The sequence below is a fragment of the Anolis sagrei genome, chromosome 3 (assembly GCF_037176765.1).
Source record: "Anolis sagrei isolate rAnoSag1 chromosome 3, rAnoSag1.mat, whole genome shotgun sequence".
Taxonomy (NCBI): domain Eukaryota; kingdom Metazoa; phylum Chordata; class Lepidosauria; order Squamata; family Dactyloidae; genus Anolis; species Anolis sagrei.
In genome coordinates, this window is record NC_090023.1 from 212,234,117 (window position 1) to 212,251,310 (window position 17,194).

General features: G+C 39.0%; 1 protein-coding gene across 1 annotated transcript in view; it reads right to left on the reverse strand.

The window, feature by feature from the left end:
- SORCS3 (sortilin related VPS10 domain containing receptor 3) overlaps positions 1–17,194 on the reverse strand; it is a 580,612-nt gene that overhangs the window by 52,626 nt on the left and 510,792 nt on the right. The window contains exons 19-20 of the mRNA XM_060768351.2: positions 8,698–8,884; positions 454–587 (exon numbers count right to left, since the gene is read on the reverse strand). Of these exons, the coding sequence (XP_060624334.2) occupies positions 454–587; positions 8,698–8,884 (321 nt within the window). The remainder of the gene's footprint in view (positions 1–453; positions 588–8,697; positions 8,885–17,194) is intronic.

Below are 17,194 nucleotides of genomic sequence, written 5' to 3' on the forward strand. Positions count from 1 at the left end.
GAAATTAAAGAAACTCTTAGGGCAGCAAACGAAAATTACACCATATTTATTGAATTTCAGTATAAGACTGTTTGCTCTGAATCCAACTGAATCAAGTGAACTTGGAAATTCAATAATGATGTGGAATTGGTTGATTCAGTGGGTCTTTGGGTGCATCTCCAATCAAGAATTAATGCAGTTTGGCACTTCATTAATTGCAATGATTCCATGCTATAGAATGCTTGGTTTTATGGTTTGGTATGCATCAGTGGCCTCTGGCAGAGAAGGCTGTTGGTGCACAATTCCTAGGATTAAATGATAGGATTGAATCATGGCAGTTAAAGTGGTGTCAAACTGTATTAATTCTGCAGTGTAGATGAACCCTTATTCTAGTTTGAACTGCTAGCAGGATTCAGGTGTTAATGTGGACTAAATAAAACAAATGTCATGTTGCAATATGTTATAGTATCAAACCTTTGTATTGTTTCCAAACCACCAGAAGTAGGTGAGGGTTCCCGATTGGCTGGGCCAAACCACAGCAGTGAGATTGACTTCCTTATTTCTGATGGCCACAAATGGGACTCTCAAATCAACACGTTCTACTGGACCTGTGGGGAGACAATGGTTGGTGTCATTTACAGATTTCTTCCATAACAAAAAGATATAAAGCAATTGTGAAGCACCTTTGAGATTGGAAATAAAATTTCTAGCAAAAGCTTTTATGTACTGCTGTCCACTTTGCTGCATTGTGCTCCATTGACAGATGCATACTCCAAGGGGTGGATACCATGAATTGCACAAGAAATGCAAAATGTTTCTTTGAAAACTACTTTTAAGTAATGTGCTGTTAACAAGGAATACTTGTAGCAACTTAAAATAGATACACAACATGAAGAACGCAACTAATTTCCCCTGTTTAATAGAGGCGCAAAATGTACTATGCCATATGATCTGCCTCCTAATTTTCCCTATTTTTAGAAAGCTAAAAGTAGACTGCAATTTTGCAAAGTTCTCATAATATGATCAAGATTCTCAGATAATGATGTAGTTAGTGTGCAATTCATTTATCACTGTTTAGTTTAGCTCCCAACTATTCCCACAGTTATGGTCTGTGATAGCAATTTCAACCAAACATTTTACACAGTAATATTTGTAATCAAGAGGTATGAAATATGAGTCATTATAAAATAGAACTTCAGTCATTTTGCTGAAATATCCAGCACACTAGTAACAAGATTGTTGCCCACTTCCAGAGTGTTTAAGGCTCATTTAACTCATAAATTAATAGGCAAACTGTATGACACCTTAATCCTATTAGCAGTTCGAACTAGAATAAGGGTGCATCTGCACTGCAGAATTAATATAGTTTGACATGAGGAAGGACAACGACTAGAGCACAGATGGTAGAAAACCCGACTTTTGTGTGACAAGACATGGTAAAGAAGACACCTTTGCTCCTATAAGATGGCAATACGTGCAGCAAAGAAAGCTTTCCTGTCTGCAAGCTTTGTGTCTGAGGATTTACATCCAGCTGAGTTGTTCAAAGTGGTGAGAGACTTAACCTAAGTGCCCTTCCCTCTGAACCCATTGCTAGATCCTTCAGTAGCTCACTGTGATGCTTTTAACAACCATTTTGCAGATAAAATCTCTCACATAAGAGCTGACTTAGATACAGTCATTGGAGGCTAACAATAAGGTATCCAGCAACTCTGTAAGGGGGGTTACACTGGATCAGTTTCAATTGGTGAATACTGTTGATGTGGACAAGCTGTTGGGACAAGTAAGGAGGACAACCTGCCTTCTTGATCCCTGTCCATCATGGCTTGTTGTCCAGGGAGGAGATTCAATCTCTAATACAACAAATTCTAATGCATCTTTCAGGGAGGGGAATTTTTCATCCTGTTTAAAAGAAGTAGGAGTTAGACCACTGCTGAAAGAGCTCTCCTTGGTTCCCCTGGACCTAAATAATTACAGACCAGTGCCTAACCTTCATTTTTTGGGCAAGATGATTGAGAATGCCATTGCCCCCCAACTCCAGACAGTTTTGGATGACACATACTACCTTGACCCATTTCAAACCAGCTTCAGAGTAGAGACTGCTATGTATGGTGGATGATCTCTGTCTCAACATTGACAGGGGGAGTGTGTCCCTGTTGGTACCTCTAGACTGCTCAGTGGCTGTTAATACCATCGGCCATGGTATCCTTCTGGAACGCTTGGAGGGGCTGAGAATCAGAGGCACAGTGCTGCAGTGGCTCTGGTAATACCTTTCAGGCAGGTTCCAGATGGTGGTGCTGGGGGATAGCTGCTCCTTTTATGTAGTGTCCCACAAGGTGCCATTCTATCCCCAATGCTCTTTAATATTTACATGAAGCCACTGGGAGAGATTACCTGTAGGCATGGAGAAGGGTGTTATCAGTATGCTGATGACACACAAATATATTTCTCCATGCCTTCCAAAACAGCTTCAGCTAAGGATAGTGTGTCTCCTCTGAATGAATGCCTGGAGGAGGTAATTAGCTCATTACCTTCTCCAGGCATTCATTCAGGGGAGACAGATGAGAGAAAACAAATTGAAACTGAATCCAGGCAAAACAGAGGTCTTTTCCATCAAGAGTCCTAATTTGGGAATGGAAGTGTGTCAGCTACTCCTGGATGAGGTTACCCCCCCCCCCCACACACACACACAGAAAGACAGTGTACGCAGCTTGGGAGTACTTCTGGATCTGTCTTTACAAATGTCAGCCAAGTTGGATGTGATAGTCAGGACTGCTTACTATCACCTTTGGCAGATCTGCCAACTGTACCCCTTCCTAGATTTGGAGGACCCGAAAATGATAGTGCACACAATGGTAACCTCAAGGTTGGACTTCTGCAATGCACTTTACATTGGTCTAACCTTGTACCAAGTTCGGAAACTCCAAATGGTTCAAAATATGACAGCCAGATTGGTTACAGTAACATCTAGGAGTGAGCATATTACACCTATCCTAAAGTCACTCCACTAGTTACCAATTAGTTTCTAGGCAAAGTACGAAGTGTTGATTTTGACCTTTAAAGCCCTATATGATTTGGGTCCAGGTTACCTAAAGGATTTCATTCTCCCATACATTTCACCCTGAACGCTGAGGTTCTCAGAGGGGCAGCTACTCCAACCAGCCAGAACCCGACTGGCAACCACCACCCAGAGGACCTTTTTATTGACTGTGGAATGACCTGCCACAACAACTCTGACAGCTAAATGAGCTGTCAGTATTTTAAAACCATGTAAAGACCTATCTCTTCTAGCGGGCCTATCAAGACAGTCATTAAGCATGAATTTTAAATGTGTGCCCTTTGCTTAATCTTTGTGAATTATAATATGCATTTGGTGTGATTCATGTTTTGGTGTGTAGCTTTTATATAGGTACACTTTATTATGTGTATTTGAGGGGTTTTTTTGCAGTACTTTTGTATTTTAATTGTTCTGTAACCTGCCTTGAGCCATGAGGAGGTGGGCAAGAAAGAAAATTATTATTATTATTTTACTGACACAAAAACACAGTATGTCACAGCAAACGAGATCTATATGCTGGATTTCCTATCACAAAATCACAAGTCGAACACTTCCCAAGCGTCTAGGACTCTGTGATGTATTTTCAAATAATGCATGCAGATCCAAGTAAGGTGGCCTTTTGACAAATTGTGATTTGTCAATGTTTATTGTTTCCAAATGCTGGCTGAGATCTTTTGGCATGGCACCCAGTGCGCCAATGACCACTGGGACCACCTGTACTGGTTTATGCCAGAGTCTTTGCAGGTCAATTTTGAGGTCTTGATAACAGCTGAGTTTTTCCTGTTGTTTTTCCTCAATAATAATAATAATAATAATAATAATAATAATAATAATAATAATATCATCATCATCGTCGTCATCATCGCCATCATTGTAAAATCACAGTTATAAAATATCAGCACCATAAAGTGAATTTCTCTGTCTTTTCCGGAATTTTTTTTTAAGTCAAAGATATTTTGGGGGGAGGAAAAGACACATTTCCTGGCAAGGCAAGAAAAGCCTGACTTATAGACAAGCAATGTACTCCAGTGACCTCAGAGTAAGGTGGCAGATGGCTAGGGATGCTTTCATATCAAGAAATCAGGCAGTTAGTTTGTCACTAAGAGGGGACAAAAAAGAGAGAGGAAAGAATGAAAACAGATGGAAAAATCCAAAGTTTTAAACTGAAACCTCGGCTTTCTTTCCATCTGTTATTCCCTCCATTGTTTTTGTTAATGCAATGTGTGGAACTGAATTTTAATTTGTCATTGTTGTGCAGGGAGCATATTTAGAATAACTGATTATTTCTTGCAGTTGCTCAAATATTACAATCAGGTAAATTTCTCTAATTGCAAGCAGGTGGGAGAGCATTCACTCATTCTTACTGTCTGGACCAGTTTCTAATACCATATTTTGCATTCCTAAGGTGACTTTCAGAATTATTCTTCAGTGCATACACATTATAAACAATACATCTGCAAGTACAAACTGAGCTAGAAAAGAGATCTCTACTGCAAGAAAAAATATTTGTGTTCTTAAGGTCCCAAGATGTTCTGTTTGTCTGACTTTGAGAACTTCTGTAAAACATTTTACAACCACCACCATCACTACTGCCAATAACATTAATGTATTTGACTGAAAGTGGCATTATCTGAGGAAAAATGTAGTTATTGTGTATGGAATATTTGCACTTATTTACTATATATTTACAAACTACCCAGATGAGTAAGTTCACAAAGTAGATTAAAATACAATCCATCAGCCATGTTAAAAAAAAAAAACTAACTACAGTTCATACAGAAAATACAGTTGAGCAAACCATATATGGTATGCTGTAGGTGTGGACTTATTCTATGCAAAATTTGTATGTAGCTATTTTTTCATGCAGTAGAAAGGATAGGAAAATTATATTTTCTATGCAGAAAATGATCTAAAATAGTATTTGAAAAGTTTTGAAATATTTATACCAGCAGGAACAACATAACTAAATGTACTGGGAACTTCATTTGAAAAGACAATTATTGAAATATTCTTTCCCTGAATTTTTTGGTGGGGGGTGATTTGTATTTTCTGATGACTATAAAATGGTGTAACTCTTCACTCCAACCCCTCCCCACCTTTTAGCTGCTACAAACTCTCCTGGTCATTTACTGGCCCCTCCGGGGCTGACCCTGAGGTTATGCCACAATATGGGTGCCTCTGTGCATCCATTTAGGGCAACGTGGCTGAATGTTTCTTTCCAAGCCACCTTCCCACTGGGCAGAAAGCAGTCATGTTGTCAGAAGGCAGAGGGGTAAGGGGAGATATTCAATTTTCCTGCTATTGTAAACTTCATCTGAATGCTTCTCTTTGTGCGAACAGGAGAAAATTACAAGATGGGTGGACTGTGGGTGGTAATGGTATATTTGGTCCTTTAATCTCCTTTCCCAGATCAAGTGTTGGTGTTATCATCAATCATCAGAATGATGGGCATCTGGTGGAACTCTATAGTAGACATAGTACAGAGTTTGTAGAAACTTTGTAGAATTTTCAAATATACTGTCCACCTGAAATTCTAGCTGACACTCTAGACAAAACAAAAAAAATGACCTGTCACATTTGCTCACTCTGATATCAAGGATGAACAGAATGCAAAATACCATATGTAATTATATTAAAAGTTAATCATAACTGGGTAACTTCATAGCATAAATCATAGATACTGTCAAATATTCCAACAATATGAAAACAGAAACCACATTATGATTCACCAATTCTTTAAAAGGCCATAGATGCGATGGAGACAATTAAGGCAACAATACACAAACCAGGAAATGCTGAAGTTTATGCATCTGTAAAGAACACTGATCAAGCTACTGTATTTCAATATGAAGTCAGTCTACCATTTCTTTGGTATATGCTTTAATCATGAAGCTGCAAGAATCCCAGACAAACTATAAATGCTTACAAACCAGTTATAAAAAGTACAAGATGTCCCAGTGACTATAAAAGGTACATGCTATACAAAAGTCATAGCTAAATTTCTATTTCCAGTGACAGTTTATGTTCTTGGAAAATATTAGACAGTGTTTAATTTGATAATTAAAATGTTTCACATGGGTTGAAGGGGAGAGACATTTTTCTGAACATATGTTGTTTCTATTTAACATGATACAAAAGTGGGAGGTTTTTGGAAATAAAAAACAAATCTGACACAAAACAAAATGAAACTAAAATGTTTGAAGAAATAAAAGTAATGTAAATGAATCAGGGAAAACAACCCACGTTTTTCAAATATATAATATAATATAATTCAGCTATATTGTAACAGTCAACACAATCAATTAATCGCTTTGATTACATAGTAGGATATGGCTATTGACTCCAGCTTAGAATCATACTTTATCTTGGATTTATTTTTACAAGGACACCAAAATTTGTTGCACATTAATGCAACCAATGAATGTAGGCTCCCAGTCCCTTTTGTAATAGCTAAGGAACAGTTTTAGCAAAATATAATTATTTACTACCCATAAAGCATTGTCTAGCAAAACGTTTTCAGTCCCTAAGACAAAATAAAATGCAATGCTATAAATATTTCAGTGCTTTGTGAAAAGGTAGGTATATTGTTTTTTTTATCTGTATATAAAACAGATAGGCAGAAAACAGAATTTCATGCACAGTCCATTGAATTAGACTCCCCAGGTAAATGTAAAAACAGATCACTGGATTAGGTTGGGTGTAAATTAAAAACATTTAGATCCCACATATATCAATGTAAAAAGTTAGTCATGATACTTCAATCCCATACGTACTTACTTGGGAACTAGCTTCATTTAACTCAGTGGAATGATCGAAGAAAACACCAATTGATTTCATTGGGAATAGAGTTTGGCTAACTTAATAAAGAACCAGGATCCAGCCCACTGCCTTTCAGTCTTTCATTACCATGCATTACCATGCATAAACCACCTATGCAGGGTCTGATCTGGAGCACCACATTCTGAATCAGTCCCAGGTAAATCTGCACAGCCAGCCTCCAAGTTGACCCGGCAGTCAGAAGTTGTCTTCAGAGCACAGCACAAGGCTACTCCGATATTGGGAGGGAGTTCACATGGTCCAAATGTTGCCAAATCCAGTCTGGTGCTCCTAAACAGCCACCCTTACCATCACCATTCTGCCCCTGCCACAGCAATGATTCAGAGTGTAAAAGGAGAAAAGAGGGATCCTCCTCCTCCTTCCCTCCCCTTTCCAATAACTCTGGCACTTCAACAAACATCAGCACTTGCGATGAGTGGTGACCACCAACAATTTTATGCTCCATCATTCCCACTACAATGGGGATAGGTAATAAAGTAAAGATAAAGGTTTCCCCTTGACATGAAGTCTAGTCATGTCCGACTCTGCGGGGTAGTGCTCATCTTCATTTCTAAGCCAAAGAGCCAGCATTGTCCGTAGATGCCTCGAAGGTCATTTGACCAGCATGATTGCATGGAGTGTTGGTACCTTCTTGCCAGAGCGGTACCTATTGATCTACTCACATTTACAAGTTTTTGAACTGCTAGGTTGGCAGAAGCTGGGGCTAACATCAAGAGCTCACCAGATCCCATGGATTTGAACTGCCGACCTTCTGGTCAGCAAGTTCTGTAGCTTAGCGGTTTAACCTGCTGAGACACTGTGACCCCAATGGGGTGGGACATGATGGTAAGTGCTATGGTCTGTACTCAGGTCACTCAAGCCTAGGAAAAGTGAATGACCATGTAGTGGTCAGTTCAGAATTAAACACTGGCACAACTGTTTACATATTCCCAAAGTGCAGGTGAACTCCAGTGCATCCTCTGACTTTTGCTAACTCAGGGAATAGCCACATGAAGTGGCCTTGTTAGACATGTAGGGCAAATCAGTTCCAAGTGCCACATGGACACCATGGAGTCCATTCACTTCCATCCTGCCTCATGTAGACTGAGAGCTGTGGTGCTATAAGAAGCTACAATTCCTAAGATTCTGTAAATTGGAGCTATGGTAGTTAAAAGGGTGTTAATATGTTCTAATTCTGGAATGTGTCTGGGAAGTGAGGTACCTAAGCCAAACAAAGTAAACCTGGCCTCTGAGGAGGAATGCAGGAGAATATTTTCATTTTTTCTGATCTCACTGAAAATACAGACAAATACCACATTTTTACTTTTTCAGAACCGCCCCCCCCCCCCAAAAAAAGTGTGTACACTAAATATGCAGGGTAATAGTTTTTGTCCAGAAAGGTATTTGTTGTGTAGAAAACAATTCAAAATACATTATTTTGTACAAAAAACAATTCTGTGCAATTTTTATGGAAAAAAGTGTCTGTATGTGGGGAAAAAAATCAAAATCTGTGCAAAGTAGTTTGTAAGCCTATCTGGGCAAGGGGGGAGGAATTTATTCATATGCATGCAGGTGTGAACTAAACAAAGCTTACACTGCACCTGAACCAGAAAATCCCATAAGCACCTCCTTCGCATCTTCTATGTACAGTATAAATACAAGAATAAATCAGTAAGTAACAATTTCCTGGCTATCTATCTATCTATCTATCTATCTATCTATCTATCTATCACATACATCTGTTGCCTGAAATCACTGCTTTACTTTTTCTGATACCAAGGTTAAACAGTGACTATGCATGCCAACAATTGAGGGAACATTCAGAGTTAACTTTGATATTTACTTACAGACCACATGCAAAAAGAGTGCTGCCAGATCAGAACCCAAGTTGTTTTCAGCATAGGCAGTCACTTGGAATATCCCGGTGCTCTTATAAATGTGTCGGATGCCATCTTCTATAGGACTGAAATTAGCATAGGACACAGCAGTGCCATCTCCAAAATCTAGCTGGATATTTGTCCTTTGGAGATCACCCTGTAGGAGGCAACACTATTGTTTAGGAATACAGCTGATAAGGGATGATTTATGTTATACTGTGCATTGCCACCTAAAACAAACTCATTAGCATGAACGTTACTGAAGTGCTCTGCAGTCCTTTATGCTACATTCCAAGGTGTGCCGGTCTTCACGAAAAACAAAGTCAAGGTAGACTGACTTAATTTAAATATTGCACCAATATGGTTTCAGTATGTTTCATATTTTTTCATATATGTAAGTCCATTGGTGAATGACTTGGATCTAGATGTGGGTCTTTATATTAGGGGCCAGAATCTGTACACACAATTGAATGATGTGGCTGAAATCTATATGCACATGATAGGCGAATAATTATTAATTTTAACAATAATGATGATGGTAAATCATAACAATATGGTAAATTATAACAACACATTTCCAACTATAACTTTTACATTCAGTAAAATTCCCTTGCAAAAATTATGTGTATGAGGGGTTTTTGTATGAAAATAGTTGGGACTTCTGCTACATTTATCACTCAAAAAGCCTATTTCCAGAAATCAGCATATTTTTAATACAAAATTGGCCCCAAACTAAACCTTACAGGTTTCTGAACACAGGACTCTTTGTTTGCATTTAAATTCTGGAATTTATACCCAATTCTCCCATTATGTTTTGGCTGAAAATATACAGAATAATTTCCCCAAAGACTTTAGAATATGCAAACATCAAGTAAAATTTTTACAAACTCATTGTCTGTGTTATTCTTCCCTACTGGTTTTCCCCAGGTGCCAGGAAACCTATTTTTTTAAATCACAGAACAGTGAGTATTCTTTCTATTTTACTCATTACACAAGTAACACAATTTTTCTATTATGAAACACTTTGTGATGTGTGAATATCTATGAAAACTGCAGAGAAATATCAATTTTCTCCCACAGAAGTGAGAAAACTAATGAAATTATTTGCTCACAGATGTGGGAGCAAATTATTAGACAAATTAGCCAAATATTTATATCTCTACTAATGCATAATAATTCATCATTACTCTTAAATGTTACTTTCAAAGGATGTGTTTATGTGCATTTTGACGGAAATGTTTCCATTCAAGGTTTTTCCCCTTAAAAACAAAACAAAAAAGTAAAGTTCTAGCAATAAGCAGCACAAGAAATGTAATGAGGCATTTGTTTTTCCACTGCGATGAGAAGAGGTTACGCCTAAAGCAATGAAGACTGAGTTCCTTTTTGAAAATTTATCTGTTTCTTCAGTATTTCCCTTTGGCCAAGGTATATGGCTTGAAAGTGGACTCTGCAGCATGCAATAGGAAAAATTTGATTTGTGAAAAAGTCAAGCCTCCAATTCTAATTTAAGGAACCTTACTAAATGTTGGGGTGAAAGTGGAAGGAATGAACACTTTCACCCCAACAGAAGCAATACATGGACTTCTCTAACAAGACAGGCAGTGGGTGAATCAATGAGTGTGTCTCCATATTGCTCTTCCTATGATTCTGCTCATGTCAAAATTGAAATTGCAATCCAAAGAGGGAAAATAGATCTAATGATATCTAGAAAATGCAATGTTGTAGATAGACTGGCCCATAAATTGGATATAAAATTTACAAGTCTTAGGGACAAGTTAAACTTAAGTGTTCAAGGTCCCTTCCACACAGCTCAATAAAATATCACATTATCTGCTTTGAACTAGAATATATAGCATTGTGGACTCAGATAATCCAGTTCAAAGCAGATATTGTGGGATTTTCTTTTGCCTTGATACTCTGGGTTATATGGCTGTGTGGAAGGGCCCTTGGGGTAAACAAATGAGACTCATCGATTTTGATGTATTATAGTTAATCCAAATTGTCAGATTAGCTGAAAGGATCAAAGTCTCTGCATGTGGTCCTTTTAAAGGTCCCCCTTTCTTTAAAATTGTCTTTACAAGTCCTTAAACAAAATGATGCTTCAGTGCTGGAAGTTTGCCATCATGCATCCTTCAAGAAGGAAATAGAGCAGTGAACAAGATAGTAATGTTATAAATGTTGCAAGACTAGAAAGGCCCAAGTTCAACATTTGATAGGAGTACAGAGTAAGTACTTTCACAGTAGGTTACCATAGTGCTGGCTCACAGTCATCTGTTGAGAGAAAGAATGTCCAGTGGAGCCAATCCAGGCACCTCCTTTTATTGACTAATAGACTATTGGAGTTCTGGGGGAAATCCAAGTTTTAGAAAAGGGTCTAATCAGTGCTGTGTGATAGAATAAAAAAGGTAATTGAGCTTTTCCTCATAGTTGTTTCCTACATCTAGACTGACCACTGCACTTTTGGGGACAGTAAATGTCCCAGAGTAAAGCATAAATGATACATTTTCTCGGAACAGGAGGCAGACTTTAGGCACTTAGAGCTGAGTACAATAGGCAAGATGAAAAATGTCACAAAACTACATTTTAGTATGCACACTGTGAGAGGTAAAGAAATAATATTGTGTTAGCACTATTTATTTTAAAATCCAGACCCCCTCTCCAAATAGCGTGTAGCTCACTAGGGGAGCATCTACACTATGGAATTAACACAGTTTGACATGACATTAACTGCCATGGCTCGGTGCTATGGAATTACAGGAGTTGTAGTTTTGCAAGGTCTTTAGCCTTCTCTGCCAAATTAAACCACAATTACCTGGATTCCATAGCATTGAGCCCTGGCAGTTAACTTGGTATCAAAATGTATTTATTTTGCAGTGTATGCACCCTAGATGTTTGTGAATAACATCTCCCATCATTCACCAATGGAGAGCTGTGACTAAAAGGAACTTGAATCTAACATATGAATGCAGAGAATTTCCCTAGCCATTTTAAAGAAAAATCAAATGAATCTCTTCTTTTTCAGTCCCAGTCTGCTTCTCTATTTTGAGTGCCCTAGCCAGTATAGCGAGATGTTGAAAACTGTAGCACAACAACATCGTAAGGGCTATACATTTATCATCCTCTCAAAGCAACCTGCCTCTTTCTGGCTTCAATTAAAAGAAAATACTGAGGTAGTCACCATTTTTCAAATTAGCTTTGGAGCCTAGTCCAGCATTACAACAGAGACATCATTTATAAGAGCTGTACTTTGAGAGGGCTATAGCTTCTTGGTTCATAAGGAGTTTTGCTAGATTAATTCACTATTCAGCATGCTAATGTTCTGGCCACAATTTCATATCCATCCTCATCGTTCTTTATTTGTTGTGTCGAGAAGAAAGGGGAGAGAGTTCTCATACCAAAACAGCCGCAAATCCTATTTCCAGTCTTTTAGTAGCTTGCTCTGCATTGCAGCGATTTGCTAATCCCTTCCCTTTAACTATGTTCCCAGTGTATGAAATAGTGAAAGGTGTATCATCTGCCACACATGCAATGTCAGCTATCCCCTAGTTTATGAATATAAATTAAAGTGGAAATGAAGTGGAGGCATTTCGAACGGATAACAATCATGGTTCTCTGGATATATTCAAGAGGCACTTTTTATAGTGCGAGTCCTGTAAAGAATCAAATGGAAATGTGATAATGGTGTGCTGTAAAGCTCACAAGTCTGTAAACTTCGAGTGCAGTTGACAAGTGATGGGAACTGGGTGAGAAAGTTAAGTTATTTATAAGGCACCTTGGAAAGCCCTGTGAATGGCAGCTTTTGTAAATAGCACATGGGTATTTCCGAGTTTAACTACAAGCAGGAAGTCAGTAGTATACCTCAAAACAACAGGCATTCTCTATAAGGGCCAGTATTTTTAAATAATTGCATAGTCGCCTAATTAGGCTGAAAAACGCGGTATAGAAATAAAGCAAATAAACTAACAAGCAACTCATAATATTGAAAATGAGAGTGATTTATGTGTCAGATTGAAAAAGCCATTATTCTGATACATTCAGAGAAGTATTCCAAGTAGAATAGAACATATTTTCAATAGCAAGTTCTGCATTTAAACATTCGAGAGATTATGTAAATAGCAGAAATGTATATTTTGAAATCTATTTATTTCCAACAATACAAACACTAAAGTCAGACTTTGCATGAAGCTTTGCAGTTTCAATCACATTGAATCTGACTGGGTGGATGATGGAGATCAGTGTGGGGAACTGGCCCAGACATTTTAGGACCATGGGTCAAAGGTTTATTATACTTGATGTTGAAAATGGTGTGATTAATAAAATATCAAAATTTGTTGCATTGCTTCTCACAACCCAATTCTGATAACCAAATCTTCTCTCCTCTGACCTCAATCATATCAACTGGATGTGGTACATTGTTTTTGCTGGATAATTTTAGCTGGATGTGGCACTAATGCACATAAAGTGTAGTGTCCCAATATTTTTAGCTGGATGTGGCATAGACACACATAAAGCACAGTGTTCCTTACTTGTGTCAGGAATTGTGGGACTAGTATTACCCTATTTTATGCAGCTTCTAAAGCTCTCTGCCAATTTACTAGGGGTGTGCAATTCGGTTAAACTCTGTTCTGTTTTCCGTATCAGGATTTCAGTGGACCCCCAGATCCATTTTTTTGGGATCTCCCAAATTTGGTTGGGAAAAAACCCCTTTTTAAATCCAACAACCAAAAGATCAGGGAAGATCCAGACTATTTGTGGCAACCGGGAACTTACAAGGTTCCCCTTTCTGTCATTTTTGGGCCATCAGTCTTAAGAAACCATCCTTTCTTGGGACTGTTTCTCCTTATATCCTGCAATGACCTGGAATAAAGGCATCAGACTTAAGAAATCACCCTTTTAGGGATTGTTTCTCCTTGGGCCCATCCAGGCAGTACCTTTATTGCGGTAACTCCTGCAATAAACAAGGGGCTGTCCAGACAACGTTCTGGACAGTCCCAAATTAATTTGCTACAAACCAGGAAAATCCTGATTTGTAGCATATAAATTAGATAGTGGATTTATTCTGTGCCTTCTTGGAAGGCACGGGATAAACCCACTATTTCCGGTGTCTGGACTGTAGTCCAGACATCATTCCCACAGTTTTCCAGACTAAATTACTCCAGAAAACTATGGAAATATCCACCCCTCCCCCAAAGCCCCCAAACCCCTTTGAAGTGTCAAGAAACTTACCTTGTCTCCAGTACACTCTCAGAGCAGTTCTCTTGGCATGTAGAAATGACACGCCAGGAGAGTGGGGGGAAGGAGGAAAATCACTCCCCCCACCCCTCCGCTCTCCTTGTGTGTAATTTCTAAGCACCAGGAGAGCTGCTCATTTTTAAAACATAGATTCTCCTGGGATAAAGGCCTGTCTGGATCCACCACACTCCTCTAATAAGACCTGGGTTAAAAGCATCATGCTTAGGACACCTTATTAAATCTTTCAAAAATCAAGACAAGCCATGAAGAACTGCGAGCAGCACTGAGAATTTAGAGCACGGATCCGTCTCTCTCAGAAGCGTGCTTGCAACAGAAAAATGGAAGCCCAGCTTGCCTAAAAGACAACTCATGGCTTTCTTCTGTTCTGATTGACTATATATGGGCTTGTATGCTTCATATACCTCTTACATACATAGGCTGAATATACACTATTATACACTATTATTAATTATTTTGTGTGTGAAACACTGAGCCATCAGAAAGGAAAAGTATCGCTATCTCAGCTACTCATGTGGACAATTCTGAATTTTAGAGTATGTAGATCTTCTTGGCAAGATTTATTATCCTCCTGCCATGCAGGGAAGTGCATTCAAATTACTCCCAACAGATGGGAATTCAGCCTCTGCTTAAAACCCTACAAAGAAGAGGTTTGTTATATGCTTTCATGTTGACTCTGACATGGCAGCTCTATTAGAAGTTGGGGTAAGAGGGAGGCAATCAGGACTAGGGACTTTATCACATGGGGGACTGCAAGCATCATAGGACAGAGCCCCACCAGACGTTAGTATGTGACATGTATTGGGCAGCATAGGGCTCTGTGTGTCAACTGGGGTGCAAGCATCCTAAGACACTTGCAGTCCTCCATGTGATAAAGTCCCTAGTCCTGATTGCCTCCCTCCTGTCCAAACCCAACCAGCATGGTTCCTATATTGGAAGGATAAAAACAATCACACAAAACCAAACAATACACTTGATGCAATATGTTGTTTGTGCCCCTAAAGTTGAAACTGATTACCGATGAAGTGAGTAGGACAGAATTCACTGTTGTTTTAAAATCAATATGAATTTGTCATGTTCAGTGGAGCTTTGTGGTGGTCTCTAACAATCACTGGGTTTGCTCTTATAAAACATTAAAAAGCCTATTTCCAAAAATAAAAAGCTAACAAAATAAAAGAGACTGTACAGTTACAATGTGATCAATACAGCACAGAGAAAAAGCAGAGGTAGGAATAAAATTGAAGGGATGTACAGAAGATAGGAAGAGACATTAATATAGTTGTGAGGGTTGTTCATGGCACGGCACGCCATAGTGGAAGTCAATATTCCTGCCCCCAATTTCGAAACCTTAATCCCACAGAGCTTCTTTTCCCCATGAAACCTCTCAGTCCCTTCGCTTTCTGCTCAAGAAGCTGCCTCTTCAATTTACCTCACCTACTATGTTATTGCCTCTTGTGTATTGTGCTTCATGTGAGGAAATTCTGCTCAGGTTCTGTAATAAATTGTTACTGGCTTCCTAATTTTTAGTTTATGACTGTTGTTTCCTCCCACACACAACTTTCTGCACAGTGCTCTGCATCATGTTGAGTAGTAATAGAAAGGGGACTCTCCAAGGTAAAAAAGAAACACAGTGTTCAACAATATGGGAGACATTTGTTCTCTTCATTGATAAAAATGCTGCTGAAATCTGAACCAAGGACTAAAATTAGACACAGAGAGGTAGAAGATGAAGCTGGATATTGGGCAGGGGGATCAATGTATTAGAAGGCAGAGCTGTGTATGGCATGTGGGCTGATCATTGCCACTTTGGCTGGACTGTGACATCTGTAGGGAAACCAAGGTGCTTGTTTATAAAGCTATTGTCCTCCCAACACTGCTATATGCCTTTGAAACATGGACTGTCTATAGACTTCACACTCAACTCCTGGAACTATTCCATCCACGTTGCCTTCGAAAAATCCTGCAAATCTCTTGGGAAGACAGATGGGCAAATGTCAGCATGCTGGATGAAGCAAAGGCCACCAGTATTGAAGCAATGCTCCTACACCATCAACTCCGCTGGTCTAGCCATGTTGTCCAAATGCCCGATCATCATCTCCCAAAGCAATTACTATACTCGGAACTCAAGAATGGGAAACATAATGCTGGTGGACAGGAAAAGGGATTTAAAGATGGGCTTAAAACCAACCTTTAAAACTGTGGCATAGACACCGAAAACTGGAAAGCCCTGGTCCTTGAGTGTTCTAACTGGAAGTCAGCTGTGACCAGTAGTTCTGCAGAATTCAAAGAGGCATGAATGTAAGGTGAAAGGGAGAAACGTGCCAAGAGGAAGGCAAGTCAAGCCAACCCTGACCGGGGAAACCTTCCACCTGGAAACCGATGTCCTCATTGCAGGAGAACATGTGGATCAAGAATAGGACTCCACAATCACCTACAGACCCACCACCAAGACACTACACTTGGAGAACCGTCATCCTCAGGCTATGAGGGATCGCCTAAGTAAAGGCTGGACTGCAACCTTCATATGAAGATGAAGATGTCTCATATCTGGTATTAAACCAAGAATCAATTGTGTCATTATCGTTCATGCACAGAATGAAAGAAGCATCATTTCATCCTTACTGCAGGCCACAAAAAGTCATGTTAAATCCATGTTGAATCTGATTTCTTTCTTGGTTTTTCAAGATTCAAAAATTTTGTTGAAAGTTTAGCAGAAATTGGATTAATACGTTTAGTTAATCAGCAAGGAACTAATTCAATCAGATTCATGCTAAAATTGAGGATGTGCTGTTTTTAACTATTCATTCCAGCAAGGGAAGACTGCAAATTTCATGACACCCCCCCCCCCCCCCCCCGCAATGCCCGATGACTTGTCAGGGGGCAGGCAAGGAATAGCAGGCAATACACTTGGCAAATTTTCTCCTGCCTCTGGGCAAAATCAGAAGAGCTGCACAGGTAAGGATTAACAGGTCCCAGCCATAAACATGGCAGCAAATAGGTGAGGGTCAGTAGTGGAATGGGATTAAAAATATTGGTTGTTAGGAGACAAAGGAGACCCATCCATAAAAGATTGAAGTGTATATAATGTATGTGTTGGCCCCACATAACCTGAATCAGAATTATTTTTTTCTGGGTTATTTATTATATTCTTAAATATAAAGCATTCTCAAAATGTTTTTATTATTATTTATCAAAATAGTAATGTGAGGTAAGTTTT